Source organism: Semicossyphus pulcher, unplaced genomic scaffold (assembly GCF_022749685.1).
Source record: "Semicossyphus pulcher isolate SPU_LCO1_2020_fin unplaced genomic scaffold, fSemPul1.0.p SCAF_19, whole genome shotgun sequence".
Lineage (NCBI taxonomy): Eukaryota > Metazoa > Chordata > Actinopteri > Labriformes > Labridae > Semicossyphus > Semicossyphus pulcher.
Genome location: NW_027211692.1, coordinates 8,661,815 through 8,681,384, shown reverse-complemented (window position 1 = coordinate 8,681,384; position 19,570 = coordinate 8,661,815). Strand labels below are relative to the sequence as shown.

The 19,570-nt window shown below is 39.3% G+C and overlaps 3 protein-coding genes across 3 annotated transcripts; 1 reads left to right on the top strand and 2 right to left on the bottom strand.

The window, feature by feature from the left end:
- Positions 1 to 1,282: 1,282 nt before the first annotated feature.
- Positions 1,283 to 4,563, bottom strand: LOC138597196 (dehydrogenase/reductase SDR family member 11-like). The gene is made up of 7 exons (XM_069668762.1): positions 4,301 to 4,563; positions 2,985 to 3,194; positions 2,420 to 2,514; positions 1,909 to 2,038; positions 1,717 to 1,809; positions 1,570 to 1,635; positions 1,283 to 1,433 (listed from the first exon to the last, which is right to left on the bottom strand). The coding sequence occupies exons 1-7, from the start codon at positions 4,430 to 4,432 to the stop codon at positions 1,392 to 1,394; spliced, it is 768 nt and encodes a 255-aa protein (XP_069524863.1). The 5' UTR covers positions 4,433 to 4,563; the 3' UTR covers positions 1,283 to 1,391.
- Positions 4,564 to 7,681: 3,118 nt separating this feature from the next.
- Positions 7,682 to 10,348, top strand: ca4b (carbonic anhydrase IV b). Its single transcript, XM_069668923.1, has 8 exons — positions 7,682 to 7,742; positions 7,873 to 7,917; positions 8,000 to 8,164; positions 8,294 to 8,439; positions 8,544 to 8,636; positions 9,453 to 9,519; positions 9,696 to 9,859; positions 10,163 to 10,348. Exons 1-8 carry the CDS (start codon positions 7,682 to 7,684, stop codon positions 10,346 to 10,348), a joined length of 927 nt encoding a protein of 308 aa, XP_069525024.1.
- Positions 10,349 to 15,694: 5,346 nt separating this feature from the next.
- Positions 15,695 to 17,299, bottom strand: LOC138597403 (RIMS-binding protein 2). The gene is made up of 5 exons (XM_069669000.1): positions 17,075 to 17,299; positions 16,555 to 16,724; positions 16,027 to 16,123; positions 15,840 to 15,911; positions 15,695 to 15,760 (listed from the first exon to the last, which is right to left on the bottom strand). Exons 1-5 carry the CDS (start codon positions 17,297 to 17,299, stop codon positions 15,695 to 15,697), a joined length of 630 nt encoding a protein of 209 aa, XP_069525101.1.
- Between the last annotated feature and the right edge of the window lie 2,271 nt (positions 17,300 to 19,570).

Below are 19,570 nucleotides of genomic sequence, written 5' to 3'. Positions count from 1 at the left end.
AAATGAATTAAGATCTTGTGAATAAGTCTTATGGATTCACAGGTATGGCTAAGAGTTAACCAAATCATTTATTTGTCCTGTAAAATCTTTCAAAGCAAAAGCACAATTAGCCTCCCATATTTTAGAACTTTTTTTACTACTGATAAGTTATGGTACTTAGAGAACCTTGAAGAGGATCTGTAGTTTCTCACTTAGCTGAGACTAATGAGTCTATAATTTATAGAATAACACCCCAAACATGCTTGTTGTAAATGTGTACCTTTATTTGTCATCTGGGTTACCCTCCAGCTCCTCAGCAAAGGGATGTCTCTGCGTTACTCCAGCGTTTAGTTAGTAAGTCAGCATCTTCCACAGGCACATTTCAAAGCATCCACAACCATCTTGTGCTCCCACTCACAGGTCTGTGGGTGACATTACAGGCCTCCATGTGGGAGTCAGAGCTGTGGATGAAAGACAATAAGGTCCTTTCAGATAATGCAGACCTGCCAACTATGCAAATGAAAGAGATTTTGTTAAATCATATCGATGGATAAAAGTTAAAATCCAAGTGGATGTGATTTTTCATGGCAAATAAATGAAATCATTTGCCTGATAGTCTAAATACACTGTGCATACTGAATGAGCTGTTTCAGCGACATCTCGTGGACACTAAAGGGCAGTTCCTGTGTGATCCACCTTTTGTGTTTACTCATATTTTCACCGCACCTTCACGTCTTGTTCAATTTCTAACACAGCTTTGTAAAACATCAATCAGTTTTCTTAAACATGAAATGTTTCAGTACAAGTTAGACATAAGAAATAGCTATTAGATTATGAATTCTAGTTCATGATTCCACCAGGGTTGGAAACCTGTGGCTGCTCTTCACCTCACATCCTGCACTGACTGACCTATTTCTTGTGCTCGTCAGGGGCTTTTCTAAAGAATAATAAGAGAATAAACTATTTTTAATCGTTGTATCAGGTCACCTTCCTCCTGTTTTTTCTTCTTCAAAGTTTATTCTAAGCATCCACAATGACTGAAACAGGAAGACAACATTCCATCTACATCAATGTTCAAATTGTCCATCCATCCATCCATCCATTATCTATACTGCTTATCCTGTTCAGGGGGCTGGAGCCTATCCCAGCTGTCATTGGGCGAGAGGCGGGGTTACACCCTGAACTCACAAGTCAATCACAGGGCTGACACATAGAGACAGACAAGCTTGAACCTAACGAGCATGTCTTTAGACTGTCACTACAATCTTATGTAATTCTGGTAATAATAAACAAGTGCAACAAATTTGTACTGAAATAGGAAATTTTATTTTGTAAGTGCAAAAATATGCAACAAATTGCATAATCATGATTGGATCCAGGGATGAGCGTGTCAGCCGTCGCATAGTGCAATACTACGCCACCTGCTCCGTAGGTCGCATCTGAATGTCTCCAATCTGAAAGATGAGATATATGAAAGTTATGTCATTATGGGTCATATACTGATATTAGGATAGTAAGGGAGCAAAGGTTGACAACAAGTCACGATGGAAATAGTGAAATTAAATATGCATGGGAGAGGAAATCATTCACCTGCACGTGTGGAGGAGCACTCAGGACATATGTTACTGAATTTGCAACATCGATGGCTTCCAAAGCCTGTGAAAGAAGTGGAGAGGGAAATAATAAGCATCATATTTTATCAGCTATAGTCTGAGAAGGAAGGAATAATATATTTACCTTTAAGTTAGAGAATATTTCAACAGCTTTTTCAGCATTGTCACGGAAGAGTCGCGGAGCAAATTCTGTGTCCACCAAACCAGGGGAAATACACTGCGAAAAAAAAACCAAAGGGTCATCATAAAGATTGTTTTTTATTTGTCTTATATGAGTGATACATGGTGTTTATTTATTATTATTTTTAAGTCTTACTGTGGCTCTGATGTGCGTGTTGGCCTCACGCAGCTCCTGCCTCAGAGCCTCCGTCAGGGCCGTCACAGCAAACTTGGTGGAGCTGTAGAAATGTGTGGCAGCGTTTGAGACTACACGATGGCCGCTCATGCTGCAACAGAAGAACAGTTGTACATATTTACATAAGCACAGGCATGAAGCTGAAGATGTATTGATGATCGCAGTCCCATGTACTAATGATATATTTTTTAATTCATTCATTTAATAGTCAGTTCTTTGAACCCTACATAACTCTATCGGGTAGAGTTGTCAGTGCAGCGTCACCGCTAAAATCAGAGTGGTGATAATGTCTCATATAAACGACTCCTCTGCTGGTTGTAAGTGCAACAAGCGTAATTTGGACAAAATAAATATCTACGCTCTTGAACAGATATTTAGATATAAGTAAGCGAGCCTCCATCTAAATATGAAATCATCAGAGCTGTTTTTCACAAGCACAATCATTGTACGTGATGAGTGAATAAAACTGTACCTGTTTATGTTAACGATGTGCCCGTCGTCTACATTTCTCTCTTTCATTGACTGATACGCTTCACGTGTGCAAATACACAAGCCAATAACGTTCACCTGCAACACAACAAAGTTTACTTATATTATGCAGATATATAAACATTTAATTTCATTAATATTAATCAGATAATAATTATATTATACATATATATTTGTATATTTCCCTACACAGAAATGCTTGTCAAACAAAAAGGTGTACATCTATTTTTTACATTTATCATCTATGTACATTTCCCTATATTTCCTTGATACAGGACCCACTTTTCCCTTATACTTTTACAGCACAATTATATGTATATTCTTGCTTTGTATCTAATGAACTAAAGCTTTACTGGTCTAAAACAATGTAATGTTGAACTCGTTTTGACTTGTCATTGTAGGAAAACCAAAGCCGTTGCAGCCAGCTTTTGCCAACTGTTCTGTGTCAACAACCACTTAGGTTACCTGAGACCCACGTCCTGTTGTTTCAACACACAAATTACATGGTATTATATTGTTTGTTTAAAACAGAACCACTGAGCTCTTACATCCAGCATGTTCTTCCAGCCGCTGGTTTTGCCGTTTAACAGCGTCTCCAGATGAGCCAAGCCAGCATTGTTGATGCACACGTCCACACCTTTGTGCTGCTCTTTGATGGCAGAGAACATTGAAAGAATCTCTTCCTCGTTGCTCAAGTCGCACTTCATTGGCACCAAAACACCGCTGTGGCCCACACTTTGACACTCGGCTGCCAGTTTCTGAAATCAGAAATAACAGATGTCAGAAAATTCCGGATTATAATTAACCCTGTGGAGGGGTTTTAATATGTTCAATATAACTTCTCTGTAAATCTTTATACTGGGGAAACATTTAAAAGGAAACGATCACTGTGGTTACAGTTGATCCAAAAGCCCCTCTGAATGACTCATGTGAAACATATGTCGCCTTAAGATAAGAGGGCGTGTGTATGCAGCTACCAGTTAAAACAGTCATTAGACTTTGTTGTGAGAGGAATGGAGATGGCAGTGTTTTTGTTATTTAGCACAAAGACAGACAGAAGTTGCTGGAAAGTCAGATACTCCTGATTTAACGTCTTCTTTCACATGCACACAGTAAAAGAAAACCAAAGAGACTTTGATTTGTATTTGAAGAATTTGATTTTTGGAAAAGTTTGAATTTGTCTCGTTCATCATTCCTTTTACTTATTACCATTTTACAGTCCTTTTTATGGCTGTCAAACTTATTATTGCATTTTCAGGAAACCAAAAATATTTTAAAATAGTTTAAGACAGCAAACTGCTAGAACATCTACATTAAACTCTTCGACGTTTATAATTATTTATCTAGTTAAACCACGTAGGTCTTGATGCAGCTATTCCAACTTTTATGATAGTATTTCAGGTTAGGTTGACCACCTTGGCTGCAGTACTGACTGATGGATGATGTATTATCTCATAAAATCAACAGGTAAGCTATGTATCTCACTAGTGAAACATACACTTACTTACAGACAGGTTAAGAGCAAGGTTTAAACAGCTAGTTTCTTCTGTATTGGTGTCAATAAACAGGAAACACATTAATCAAAGACACGTATTGTACCTGCCCACCCTCTGTAGCTTACATAAGGCTGACACTGCAGAAATTATCTAGAAGACAACATTAGCCCAATGAAGTTGGCATCAATAATTAGTTTGTGATTTGGACTGGCTTTTTGGAGACGGTATTACTGCAGTTGACAAGTTGTAAAGTGTATATCTTCGAGAAAATGACTTCTACTGTTACTTATTATTTCTATACTTTAGCTTTAATCAACACAGGCTTTGTTTGGATGGTGCACAAATTAGGTTTAATGTTCGGAGCAAACCTGTATTTTTTCGACGTCCCTGGCACAGCCCACCACCTTCATGCCGTGCCGGACCAGCTCCTTGGCTATGGCCGCCCCGATCCCCACCGAGGCTCCGGTCACCAGAGCCACTCTGCCCCTCCAGCGGTCCATCACAGCCGGTACACCACAGCCGGTACACGAGTAACCTACTAAATACGCAAAAATCCGAACAATATGGAGGAAAGAGACACACCGGGATCAGTAGCAATGCAAGCCCAGGCTACAACAGCCAGGTGCTCGTGAACGCAGCACGGCGTATGCGGCTAGGCTCCGCCCCATGGGTAAATAAAGGAAATCGGGACACAGTCCGGGAGACAGAGCTCCGGGTATTCCCACATGAAAGCTGTGCTCAGGAGTATGAAGCCCAACAGTGAACCGCACAAAATGAAGCCAAAATTAGGCGAAAGTGAAAGAAAACCTTTTAAATTAAAACTTGAAGATAAGCAACTGGGATTTGTACTGTGTCTATCAGATTTCTTCAGAAAGTTTTAGTAGACTGCTAAGTCACTTTTTAACTCTGTTTCATAAAACGTGTTAGCCAACAGTTGCTTACACACACATCTCACAGACAAGGAAGTCATTTTCTTTCATTCAGAGTAGGGTTGTTTTCCACCTGATGGACATAGTCCAATATTCTCTCTTAGCTCTGTTTTTGGTCTGCACCACCTCTTCAAGGAAATTTTAGGCTGTTAAAGAAGCAATTTTCTGCAGGCAATGGCTCAGAGCGGTACAGAATCTGAAATATGACGAGAATGTACCGGTGGATCATTTAAAAAAATTTCAGGTCTGCAGTCTACATTTCAAACCTGACGATTTTGATGGGACATGACATCGGAGATGGGCGTTCTAGATCATAGACTGTATAAAAAGATGGACGACATGACAGCTCCCTAAAAGTGAAGCCAAAACATTTTGGGCGCCCCCTGCTGACTGGCTGCAGTATAGGTCATAAAGCCCGTCTCCTCCATGTTAACAGATGGGACATGGGTGAAAGAAAAATCAAAATACACGCCTGATAAATTTTTCTCATACATGGTTTCTGTCATTATAGCTAGTTATTATCATGCTGATTCACGCTCAAGTGTTCATTTCTCTGACAAGTTTATTTTTAATTAGTTATTTGATGCTGTCAAAATGATGATTGACAGCTCTGTTGACAAATTAGGCTCCTGCAGCGGATCAGTTCCGGATGAGCAGAGCGGATGACGATCCGCGAGTGTAAACGTAACTAAAACAATCACTACAGTCATTGAAGTTTCCATATCTGTGAACGTTAACCTCTGACCAACACAGAGAAGCTATTCTGCTGTTAAACACGCCGCCGTGCGGGATCCTTGCTGTTTTTTCGGTAAGTTAAGTGTGTGTTTGGGTTAGCGGAAGTGGCTACGGCCGCTTCACTTGCCAATCTCTACTGCTCAGACTCTGGCTCCAAATGACATCACCATCGCAAGATGGCAGCGCCTATCACAGGGGCTATTTTGGCATCAATTTCATACAATGGGAGCAGATGGAGACGCATTGTCCATCTATATATACAGTCATTGTTCTAGATTGAGGAAGTGTAGTTTAGCAAGCTCCCTTGCCCAAGACTGGCATAGGGTTTCCAGGGCCCATTTGAGAAGCAGATAGCGTCCTCCAAAGGCACAGAGCAAAATTGCATTTTTTTCCTACCATTCTGACACTCAGCTGCCAGTTTCTGAAATCAGCAATAACAGATGTCAGAATATTCCGGTTTATAATTAACTCAGTGGAGGGGTTTTAATTTTTCAATATGTTCAATATAACTTCTCTGTAAATCTTTATACTAGGGAAACATTTAACAGGAAACGATCACTGTGGTAACAGTTAATCCAGAAGCCCCACTGAATGACTCATGTGAAACATATATCGCCTTAAGATAAGAGGGCGTGTGTAGGCAGCTACCAGTCAAAACAGCCATTATATAGCGTCCTCCAAAGGCACAGAGCAAAATTGCATTTTTTTCCTACCATAATGGCAATAGCTCCCCATAATAGCATGAATGGACTGAGGTTGAAAATCGGTGAACTGGCTCTTTAAGCTGCTAAATGATCCACAATTTTTTTTTTACCAGCCAGTTACTACCTGTGTCTCTCTGCCATCTGGTGATCAGGTACTGTACAGATGATCTTTAGAACATTTTAGCTTAAAACAGCTTCCTGCTGCGGCTGTGAGGACAGGAAGAGCTGCAGATTCATATGATATGATGTGGTTACATCACTTCCATTAATCGGGTGCATGCAAGTTCTTGCTATTATTATTATTCTATATTTCTATGTTTATAATGAGATTATTTGTTTTTATTGTGACAGATTCAACCTGCTGCACATTCTCTGCATGTGATTATGTAATGGTGCGCAAGAAACCATGCACTTTCATTCTTGCATCATTTGTACTTTGCACCTCCTTTTTTCTGCATGAATGTGCTTTCTGGTTTTTATCTTATTTTGCCCCAATGAACATGTTCAGTATGTATAAGTTCATTTTGTCAACATCTTTGCAACTAAAGAAATCTTGCTGGATGAATAACGCTGCCTTGTCTTACTTATCTTATCATACCTTCATAGTGCCACTATGATACCATGAATTTTGTGATGTAATGCTGTACAATGTTGTGTAGTGACACATGAAATACCTCCACATCTTTCCATCTCACAAAATATAAATTCTTTAATGCAAATTTACACAAAACATGATGCACACAGGATGTTTTCCAAGATGTTGGTCAGCTTAAAAATGTCAATATCAGGCCTTTCTTATGAATACTTATGATAATTCAGTTTATTCATATGGAATATGACTTACGGTATAACTAATTGTGGTATTGCTCCCAGAGTATGAAAGAGGAGAGACACTAAAAAGATAAAGGTGAATGCGAGTTAAAAGATTCGTTAAAATGTGATTTAACATATATTTGTATTAAACAGTAAATGCAGAAATACCATAGGTATAGTAATAAATGTGACCTAGTAGTATCACTCTTAAAAGCAGTAGCAGTAACAAGATAGCAGTGGTAGTAGTAGTAACTCTGCCTTCCAGAAGTCATTCAGAAAGAAAGTGTACCACGTCTGATCATGTGGAGAGTAACAATCAAATTTTAATTACATCAGTGACTTCTGACACCAAACACTGTGAGTAAGGGTCCTGCATTATCTTTATCAGTTGTCAGAAATCAGTGCCTGCTGTGTATCAGTGGTCACAGAATCAGGAGTCATAAAGCCAAGGCAGTCAAGGTGGGAGGGATTGAAAGGTGGGCTTACATGTCTTATGTCAGGCTGGTTGAACTCTGATCTTCAGAAAGACATGATGCCGACAGATTCACTTAGACACAGAACACTTACGATGTTGCTCACATTTGTTTTAGTCTTGTTTGCATCTTCAGGGAAGATTGTCTCTGGGGCAGGTACGTTCTCTGATAAATGAAAATTATTCAGATTACACAGGCATGAGTGAGTTACATGATTACAGATATTATTCAATTTATGCTGCTTTAATTTGCGACTAAATTACTTATTTCTAACATGTTTTTGTAGATTGGTGCTACCAGTCCCAAGATGGATGCAGTCATACATGCACAGGTAAACCTCAAAGAAAGCCATTTACACTTAGACTAAAAGACGATATGAAGCAGTGGAGTAACTTTTTCTTGTGCCCTCACAGGTCCAGACGTATGGGGGAGGGTTTCACGCCACTGCAGCGGCAGGCATCAGTCTCCAGTTAACATTGTTACAAGGAAAACACTACCAGATGAACGTCTGACTCCTTTTGACTTCATCGGCTATCAAGAAGCTTTTCATGGTCGCCTCATAAACAACGGTCACACTGGTATGTCTTTGGAATTTTTAAACTAAAGTGTCCTTGTTAATGTTTAATAACAATCACCATCACCAGAGGGACCGCTATGGACAATTATAGTGATTTTTTAATTCAGTGTTGACTTTAATGTTTTTGTAGTTCACCTGGATTTGCCCTCCAGTATCAGGATCAAAGGAGGAAATCTTGCTCAACCATACAAGGCAGTTCAAGTTCACCTGCATTGGGGCAAAGATGGAGAACCGGGCTCTGAACACACGATTGACGGAGAACAATTTTCAATGGAGGTATGAAATATGAGGATGTGTCGGTACAAACACTATATGTCATAAAGTTTTTTTTTGCAGAGTATTCGGATAATTACTGGATTTTTTCCCCCTGTTATCTACAGATGCATATTGTCCATATAAAAGAAGAATATCACACTGTATCCCAGGCTTTGAGAGACCCCACAGGCGTGGCTGTTCTTGGATTTTTCTTTCAGGTGATTATATTTGTTTGATAGAGGTAAGGTTAAAATATGTACAATATGAAAGGTCCAAAAATAAAAAATTAAAGGCTGACAAAGTGTGTTGGGAAGATATTGGGTAAAAAATGAAACGTTATTCTTCTAAAAACTGGATGTTTGTTGTTCTGGAGAAGGGTTCTTCCTCTGAAAATATATTCAGGTAGGCTAAATATTCACCTCATAAATTAAGGAGTTGATCCCAAAGTTCACATCTGTGATTTTTTTTCAGTTAAACTCAAACAACTGGCTTCTGAATTTGCACTTTTTAAAGCTATACCATAACTTGAACAAAAGAGCAGGGCACAACACTCATAAGACAGACAATTACATCAATATGATTGTTGCCTGGGTGGTTAATTACATTTTTAAAAAACTCCTGAATTCTGCTGCTTTGGTGAATTGAGGTATTGGTCAATGGCAATTATTTTCCCAGAGATTCCATCAACAATGTCCCAAGTTTGCTCAAAGTAAATACATAAACCTAAAACGAATGGCCCTAGAATAGCACCCTGAGGTACTCCAAAAAGTATAACAAAGAGAAATATAGTAAAACACAATTCACTGGAATTATTCTGTCATTAGTTTGTCACTTAAGAGGCACTTAAGAAAGGGCTGTGTCAGTGTTGTGGTGATTAAGAAAACAATGAAAAGTTTGGACAAGCAGTTTTTGAAACCTGTCTTGATCAAAAGTAACGACGAGCGATTCACTTTAAGCAAGGTCAGTGTTTGAATGAAATATTTTCAAGATTTCAGATGGCTTCATGTCATTAACATTTTATTCTTTCCTTACAGGAGACCGATTCTGCCAATAAAAAATTTGATCCCCTCATAAATACCCTGAGACATATCACCCAACCCAGTAAGTTATCATGGAAAAATAAGATAACTATTCACTACTTACTGGCCCTTTTTTCATAGGGTCCAAAATATGAAAAGCGTGAGGCCTAAGTGGCTAAAGTGCAATTACTTTGAGATAACACACTGACATAAGACTTCTTCTTAAACATCGTCTTGTTAATATTTTCTTGAAAACAGGCAACAGCACAACACTTGGGGGTGTTTCCCTAGAAATGTTCATTCCTCCTCTGAGGAATATGACCAAGTACTACCGTTATTACGGCTCCCTCACTACACCTAGCTGTGCTGAAGCTGTCATCTGGAGCCTGTTTGAAAACCCCATCCCGCTCAGCAGGAAGCAGGTAAAGAATACAATATGGACATGAACATCATCTGGTATCATCATTCATGGTTGTTTTTTTGTCTTTTTTTAGTCGTCAGAGTTGTATTTTTTAAACACAACATACAACCAACTTTTAGCTCCGCTTTTGGTCTCCACCAACTCCTGAGCTGCTAAATGTTCCACTGGTTCAAATATATTCATTAGCAAAGCTTCAGCTTCAGCCTACCACTGTGTCCACGTTGTGTATTCAAAGAATTTTGCCATATTATCATCCTCATAATTTTTTTTCTACCTGTCTGTTGTGATTATTTCTTTATTTCAGCTGGCTGCTTTCTCCCAGCTTCAGTTCCCTAACGGCAGGCAGATGGTCAGAACCTACAGACCGGTGCAGCCCTTGAATGGACGGCAGGTGTATTACTCCGGAGGCCACGTTACTGTGATTAGCACCGTGCTACTCATCATCTCTCTGATGGTATCCAGTGGACTCTCTCTGCACACTACAGGATGAGAGCTGTGTCTTTACCTTAATTAATAAATACTGCTGTTTGTTGATGATTGTAAATTACATGAAATGTTTGTTTTCTATTTAAAAGTAAATCATGATTGTGTGAATATCCTCTATGCCTCTGTGTGCGATTTTATTTCCAAAGAGACAACCTCATAATCAAGTGTTATTTTTTCTTATTGTTTGAAAATGAAGTTTAGATTTAAGCTTTAAAAACATAAAAGTTCACAAATAATTTTTTTTTATTAAACTTATGATCACCATGTAGGATAAGTCAGACAAATTTAAGGCCACAGCGGGAAAAAACGCTAACTTTCTGTCTCCTCTGATACGTAATCTTTAAAAGTTTTATCACACAGTGATGTTTCCTTCCTGTCCTGCAGACATTTGACCTCTGACCTTTCCCTCTTTCTCGCTTTTCAGCCTCTTTGCAGTTCAATATCTAAAGAATAGCAAAGATGCTGTCTCAGTTAGCTGTTTGTAAAACATCATGAAACTGATGGATGAATAACTTGAGTGGACTTTTGATTCACGTTTTATAAGAATACATTTTGCCATTTTATTGTAATGCACATTGTTGTCTTCAGTTACAGAGATGCTGTGACGTAAAGTTTTACATGCTGTGTTTTCCCGCCTGAAGTACTGCAATGCATATAGTATTGGTATCGTGTCAGAGCTCCCTCTAGTGGCCACAGCTGCACTGGAAAAAGTATAAATGTGAAATGATCCAAAGATGTAACCTTCCAATTAAAATGGCAGATGATAGAAATATAAAGGGGTTTATGTGGAGTAATTCACATGTGGGTATGTTACAGCATATAAAGCTTAAACACAGCAACAATACAATTTCTAAACTGATTAAAAGGAGGAAGTGTGTTCCAAAGAAATAAATGTAGTAAAGAGGTAAACCTAGAGAAATACAGGAACTGTTCAGTGATCTCAAACTCCCTAATAGCAGTGCACAGAGTTATTCACATACAACAATAAAAATCAATTCACCTTTGAATCATATACACTCACCGGCCACTTCATTAGGTACACCTGTATAATCTAATGTAACAGCACTGCCATGGATTCGGTTTAGTTGAGGTGAGAGTCAGAAGTGTGTAAATTCAATTATGTCTATCACGGAGGCCATATTTAAAGATGCTGTTGTACTGAACTAAATTATACTGAGATTGTCACAAGTCAAGGCTGAACCCAGATGCAGACTGACAAAAGGTAAGGTTTCACAATGGAGGTTTATTTGGAAGTCTGAGGCAGAGGATGGTGAAGGAGTTGCTAGTAGGGGTCCTTGGCTGGGGAGTGGAGGAGTGATCCAGAGAGAGGTTGGCTGGCTGGTGGGCTTGGTAAGTTGCTGGGCTGGCTGGCAAAAGAAGGTCCTGGAGATAGGGAGAACAGATGTCAAAAAGGGTGGCAGGCAGGCAAGCAAGCAAGATCTCAAACAAGCAAGATATGGCAGACAGGCTAAAGGCTATAGTTGAGCTAGACTTGTGGCACATAAACAAACCGTATGGCACAACGATCCGGTAGAGACTGACTGTCAGTGCAGGGTTCTTATAGGAGGTGGTGATTGCTTGATGGCTGGCAGGAGTGCTGATTGGAGATCCAGAGCAGGTGTGTGGAGAGTGAAAGAGACAGAGAGCCAAGGGGAGGGGAGAACAAAAACACACCAAGCACTCCTCACTCAAACTTAAAACTCTAAAAGTAATCAAAAAACACACACTTACAGGCACACAGATGTCATGGAGGAGGGACTGTGACAGAGATGTGTCTCTAATTTTTTGTCCTCCCTCTTTACGTCCGTGAGGGGGCCAGAGTATTAGAAACACCTCTGAATATATCGCAGCTGAGTACAGCCCCACCACCAGTTATGACTTTGACGCTGAAATATCGTTGAATTAGTTGGTTCTAACGTCTTTGAACCAACTTTTCACGACGGACGACGAAGAAAGCGAGGAGCATTGTGGGTGACAGCTCTCATCCTCTCTTCGGCGCTCTGGTTCCTCTGGCAACCAGAAATCTCTATTAAAAGTATTTTACCCCAAGTGCAATCAACTTCCTGAACTCGTCCAAGTGATTAACATTGACACAGGCACTGAAAAAAAAAAAAGTTCTATTCTATTAACACTTCTGTGACAGCTTAGAAAAAAAGCCTGTACATTACAGGCAACATTAAAGCAAATCTTATGGCTGAGCTGGTGTTTTGGATTCCATTAGATTGTTCAGGTGTACCTAATGAAGTGGCCGGTGAGAGTAAAATCTCTGATGTTTTATTTTGAAATTCTTCTCCACCTCTAACTATAGCTGGATTTAGTAAGAGTCACTTCCACTATCATCCACTAACTGGCAGCACAGAACAGAGCTGAGCTGAGCGGCTGCTTCGACTTGTGGACACTGACTGACAGTCAGAAAGAAAGAAAGAGTTTTGTTTCTTTCTTTAAGAATGCTTTAGTAACTTTCATGTCTGGTTTAAACTAATGTCCACATTAAATTTAAACATGATTACATTTTTAACAAGAAAAATTCTCTGAAAACTTTCAATGCAGCAACGATTGCAAAGAAAAGGTGACTTCCTGTCTGCGATCAAACATCAGAGATAAAACATAATTCAATCAGCCCTAAACAGTAACAAGGGAGGATAATACCTACTGGTGTCATTGGATGCTGAGCTTGTTTTTGGCACCCTGAGGCTATCTATATCAGCCTAAGTACTCCAGGGGATCGCTTTGGATATAATCCCGTGTTGCACAGGAATAGATGTCTGATGCAAGCACATCCTCTGGCGCAACAGTGCTGAGATAATCTGCTGGATGCAAAGTCATGCTCGCCTGCTGCAGAGGGTCAGTGCTTGCTTTCTTGGACACCACAGAGATGGACTCACTGTCACAATAAAACTACAACCTTAATGTGTGTGTTCATGTGTTTTGTTGACAGGTGAAATACTTTTAGTGTCTGACTTCTCGCAGCAAATTAAACTTTTTCCCGCATTTTGAACGAGTTTTTCTTCATCAGCTACTTTAGTGAGTGTCTTTTTGGTTTTTCTTTTACAGGGACATCTTTTCTCGGTTTGAGCGCTGCCCTTCCCCCACTTCCTCTTATTGCTCTTGGTGTGACTCTGAGGTTTGGGTTGTCGTGACAACAGAGGACACAGGCCCGTCTCTGCTCTATTTGCAAAGTTTCTGTTGTTGCAAGCGTATTGCACGTTTGCTGCTGGGATGGGGAAGGGCCTCCTCGCACCACCATCCCCCACCCACACCTTGTCAGAAACATGCAGGCGTGAATGAGTTCTAAGAAATATAAATGAGATCTGGCTCTCTTCCTGTAATCTATACAGAAGGGTTTGGACTTATGAAGCTTGACAAAATAATATATTTAAGGACGCTGCTGTGGAAAACCAAACTATCTTGGTCTATCTCCAAAATGAGCTCCCTCTATCAGCCAGTCTGCTAATAATCTCTGATTTACTTTGATCTTTCATCAATACGCTCCAGACAAAGTGAACGCCTGAATGCTGCATTGACGAAGAGTATTTGGTCCTGAGATAATTGGTTCTCAAACACATAAATTATTACTGGGATCAATACCTTTCTGCTTTAGTGTTCTTTCTTAAAAGCAGGTGTCGCCTCCTAACTGCATGTCCTTAAAAGGAATGAGCTCACTCATTGCAGGAGTGGTGCAGCCTGCAAGGGCCTCATGAGCGTTGGGCCTTACATTTGCATATGTGTGTGTGCATGTGTGTGTGCAGAGGGGAAAGTAACTAAATAAAGATGCTTAAATTTTAGTTAAATTCTGAGGTACTGTTACTTTAAGTATTTCTAGATTAAGAAACGATTTAATTCCCAGAAACGACTTATTTATCTGATAACCACAAAGTGTTTAATGCCTAAGCTTGTGCCTAACTTATACTGTTACAATAACTACAAAAAAGTACATAAAGTTGTTTGATATACAACCACCTGAATGTTCATACAATAAATTAATCAAAAGATCTACCACAACGCTCAGGCTCGTTATCACATGACATGCTTCAAATATTACTACCACCCCTGTGTGTGTGTGTGTGTGTGTGTGTGCATGCAAGAGCGTGTGAACATCTGCACACACTTCCCTGCATGGACTGGTGTGTGCGTTCATGTGTGTGTGTGACTGTTAGAGCTCTTCCTGTGTTAACCACGTGGCTCCGACAGGGTTAATAAAAAGATCACGTTCACTTCTGGGTTTTCTTTCTTCTGTGGAGCGCGAGTGATGGTAAGAACCTGACAGCGAGTCACATTTGAACACCTGCTGTTTTATTTGTCTATCTTACTTAGAGTGACTACATGTTCTCTTATTGTGAAATGTTTGATGTTACAGGATGTTCTTGTGTGAATTTAACACGTAAAAAAACTTGTTTTCAGCCAAGCCGACTTCAGCGTTTGTGGTGGAGCGACCAGAAGCTACAGATGTACAGTGTTGTCACCCATAAAGTAGAAAGCACTACTAAACTTTACTGCACAGTGTAGTGTTTCCTACTTTATGGATGAGTGTACTGTTGGCTGCAGAGAAATACAAAAGAAGAAACCAACGACGGACTCTGTGTGTGAAACTTTTAGGCCTGCTGAACTTCTCTTTAACTTTGTGTTTATTTATTACATATTGATTTGATGTTGGTGAATGTTAAATATTACAAAGTAAAATCAAATACCAGTACACGGAAGAAAGCAAGCAGCCATTGTACAAATTCAAGTTTATTTTCTGCTTCACAGTTTTTGCTATTTTTTTAAATTACATGATTAAAACGTGAATTATTTTCTCTTTACAAAGTTTATGTTCTGTTTGTTTTTTTGAATAAAAATTGATGCAAATCTAAAAAATATTTCCTGCTAATTACTCCTTGTGAAAAAAACTGTTCCACTTGTAGAAAATATAAAAACAGGGTATAAGGCAAAGAAAAAGACACTAGCTAAAGTTGTAACAATAAGGCTAAAGTAATGTATCCATTGCCATCAGGTATCATTGATTAAATAATGTAAAAGGTCTGGTGCATTTTTAACAATGTTTCTGATTTATAATATACATTTTCTATATATTTTACCAAATTATTTGTAACTTTTCATTACATTTTTCAATAAATTAATTATCTGAATATTGTATCACATGATCGATTTTGCAGCATCCTGATCAAAACTGGTATTAATGAGTCGATTAGTTGCTTTTTGCATACAACCTCATTCATTTGCAGTCTAATGCAGGTGCTGTACAATATAAAATTATATATAAAAACATATTTTTTGTCACCAAATATAAAAACCTCCGACTGTCTGAGACTTGGCATTTGTAGAAAACATCTTAGCGCTGCTTTGTACTCTATTCCCAGGGTAGCGGCTGCAGGTAGTTTGATGGAACCAAACCTCGCCGTCCGTGCAGATCCCCCTAAAAATAAGATGGAAGTTAAGTCAGAGTGAGGACGAAGCAGAAATCAGTGTATTAAAATTGTAGTGACGACACTCACAAAGTAAAATCCATCTTGGTCCATGTCGCCCAAAACGTATATGATGTCTCCTGAACGAAAGCCGAGTTCAACCTTCAGAGACAGAAGGAGTAAAAACTATTAAGCTATGATACAGAAGATAACACTGGATATGTATAAGTGGTTAAAAACCTACAATATATGCTTCAAGTGTACTTTCAGTGCTTACTTCACTGTCCAGGTTGGGTGAACTTTCCCATGGATCATAGTCGAATAAGGCCACCATTCGCCGTACAATCACATCCTCGGGGATACTGATGACGTCGCTCAGCGCTGGTGTTAAAGACATACCTGTGGGAAAATACACACTCTGCAATCAAACAGCTTTTAATGCTAAAACAAAGAACCCATGTGCACATGGGTCAGTGAACGCATCAAGACTCAAAGAAACATCTTGTACTTTTAATAACAATATTTCATTCTCGCTGTTAGGTCATAAATTTAGTGTTTTTTGTAACATTCACTGAAGATTTCTGTAATATTTTTTACTTTTCCTATTTGTTTTAGTATCTTATTCTTCTTCCTTCTGTTGCAAACATTCACACTGAGTGCAAACAGCCTCTCACAGACTCGTTCCTTGTCAACGCCACAGTAATTTCTGCAAGTTAGCCTTACTTTCTGAGATAACTTCTTAAATTAGCTCTTTAATTACTGCTACTTTTTTTAATTACTCTTCCAGTGTGAGTCCTGCAGAAACAGAGGGTTAGTACCTGTGTGGTCGACAGGCAGGAACCCCTGCTGCATGAGGAGATGCTTCAGGTACTCATCGTCCACCGGGATTTCTGCCACCATGTTGCTCGGCACATAACCTGAGAGACCGCCAGACTCACCGTGATAGAAACCATCAGAGTCTTTGTCTCCATACACCTAATGAAAGAACAAACAGCTACTTTTATTACTTTGTTTAAGGCTTTGGGGGAAGAAAAAAAAAGCATTGGTGTCTTTGCGTGTTGCTGCAGGAGACAGACTCTGTAAAAAAGGCGGCAAATCACATCAATCCGTGGAAATAGTGACAGGAAAAGCTCAGATCATCTACACACTACGCAGGCCTGAGTGTAGCACAAACAGGAAGCACTATCAGGTTCTTTCAGAGAAACTTTGAACTGATGAAAAGAGGAAATACTTAAAGGGCACCATAAAAAACTGAGCATCATTTCAACTGAAAGACATGTGCTTTAAGTTTAGGCAGTAAAAAACACGTCACATGTTGTTTTTACCTTGATTATCTGGCCTGGCACAAACGGCAGCTCCTCAGCAGCCGTCTCATAGTTTGGCGACATGGCCGCAGGGTTGTATGGGTAAAGAGCCACGAAGAGTCGGATGGTGGGAATGGACACCTGGCTCGCAGTCTCGAGCTCCCATTCTCTGAGCTCGTCCGGAGTTGCAATCCTCACTTCATCTGGGAATATCAAAACATCCAACTGCAGACTGGATGTCTCCATTTACAGCAGCAGCAGTGAGCGCTCCACCGTCCTCTTGGCAGACAGATGGCCTCTGTAGACGGCAGCCCTGTCCCCTACCCTTATCCTAATTTGAAGTAACTAAGCTAAGCAGAAGGAGCAGTAATCCTCTTTGAAGCCAGAACGAACGATTCATTAGTTCAGCGCTGCTTGTTGTGCTGTGAGACTGTGCAAAGCAACGTAATTGAAGTAATTGATTTAAACAGGTTGGAAAGAAACCTCTAATACGTTACCTTGGTCAGGTAGCAGGACGTTCTTATAGGCTGCTTTTAGCTGACATGTCGCAGCGAAGAGACCTCCTTGTGTCTGCCAAATGTCACCAGAAAGTATATAAACACATTTCAGTAAACAATTTGATTATAGCTGTGAGAAAACATAAAAATCAGGCTTTTTTGAATGGGCTTTGGTCTGGTCTCACAGGCCTGAAATCTCCGTCTGTTTCAGGCCAAATGGTACAAAAACAACATTCTGAAACTACAAACTAAAGTAGGAACAGATACTTTAAAGCTGAATCCACGTCAGGAGGATGTTTACATTCTCTACAACATGAAGCAGTAGTAAAGCGTGTGGAGGCAGTGTTTTCTCCCTCCATCAGGACTTGACCCAGTTTACACGTCACTGAAAGTCAACACTTCCTCTCTTGACCTCCGGCCAGGTCAGCAGGTGATAATCTGCTCCTGTGGAGGAAGGGACGGTTTAACCATTATCTGTGTGTGTGCTTGTGTGAGAGAGAGAGAGAGAGAGAGAGAGAGAGAGAGAGAGAGACAGGGACGAAGAAATGTACGTAGGTGAGAAAAACAGAAAGATTACAAAAGGTGACCAACGCATGCACGCTTAAAGTTATTGTTTTATTTTAAATGCATTACATTTTTTATTTTATTATATAACCATTTAACCCTCAGCCTGCACAGTTTTGATCGACCTTTTTCTATGAACTTTAGTATTTATGCCCCCTTTTCTACCGTTTAGTTTAATTGTGATCTAATACACATTCAGAAATATGTTACAACTGCACATTCTGTACAACACCATACTACATGTGATATTCTGTCTTTGCTCCTGTAACATACATTATTACATTATTATTAACACATGTTATCATTATACTTGATACCATATATATTACACTACACTATGATATTATATTATTATACTATATAATTGCAACTTTTACCTTTATATTACATTTTTTACCATTGACTTAACAGTCCATATCATACTACACTACATTATATGTAATATACAACACTGTAATTTATATTGCATTATATCTTATGCCTCATACCTCATACCATCCTGTGTTATTTCCTCCTGCTAAAATGTTGCTGTTAACCATACATGGCACTTTATCCCATAACACTTATTACACCTCTTATTTTCTTTCATTTTATCATTTCTATTTACTGTATTTACTTACTTGTTATTTTGTCTTTGTGCTGCTGCAACACTCAAAGTTCCCCTTCTGGTGATCAATAAAGGATCATCTTATCTTGTTTCATGAAACATCAGACAAGTGATTGATGTTGATTTCTTTTACTTGCATGTGTTGGGTGTGTCACTTTTCATATCTGTCTCATTTCCTCATGCTCGCATAAGGGCCTCATAGGCCTCACTACTTTGTATGTCTTTTAGATTTTTTATGTTAATGCTCATTTGTTTAAATATCAGGCACCAATTCCACATATATTTTTAATCTCAGTTCAGCTTATTGTCAGTCAAACATAGAAGGAAAAAACATGAAGGAATGGAGTCTGTTACCCAGGTCCAGCAGCATATATAAATCACAGATTGCAATATAATAGCTAAAATAGACCCTATAATAAATTAATAAATAAATAAATACCCAAGCCCATAAGCCTTCTAACTTTTGATTGTATTTAACTTGTTCTTTCCTCTCTCTATGTAGACAGCCATCTGCTGCATACTTGTCATAACCTCACATGACTAAATCAAGTTGAAAGGAACAGTTCTGATGTGTGTCCTGCCGCTCACAGGTTAAACCCTGATAAAAGTGATCTAAGGGTTATACTAGCTCGGTGTCCCTTTACGAACTGCTGGCCTGAGAACAGTTTAATCTGTGCAGGTATCACAACACACAAACTCTCTGACTCTCTGCAGAACAGCTCATCCTCACATATTTCTATTTCCACTTTCATCCACAAGAGGGAGCTGTGCACTGTTGTCTCTGCTCTTTAAAGTAGCACATCTTGCTAGCTCGGTAAAAGACTTCAAACACATTCAAGTGACTCTAAT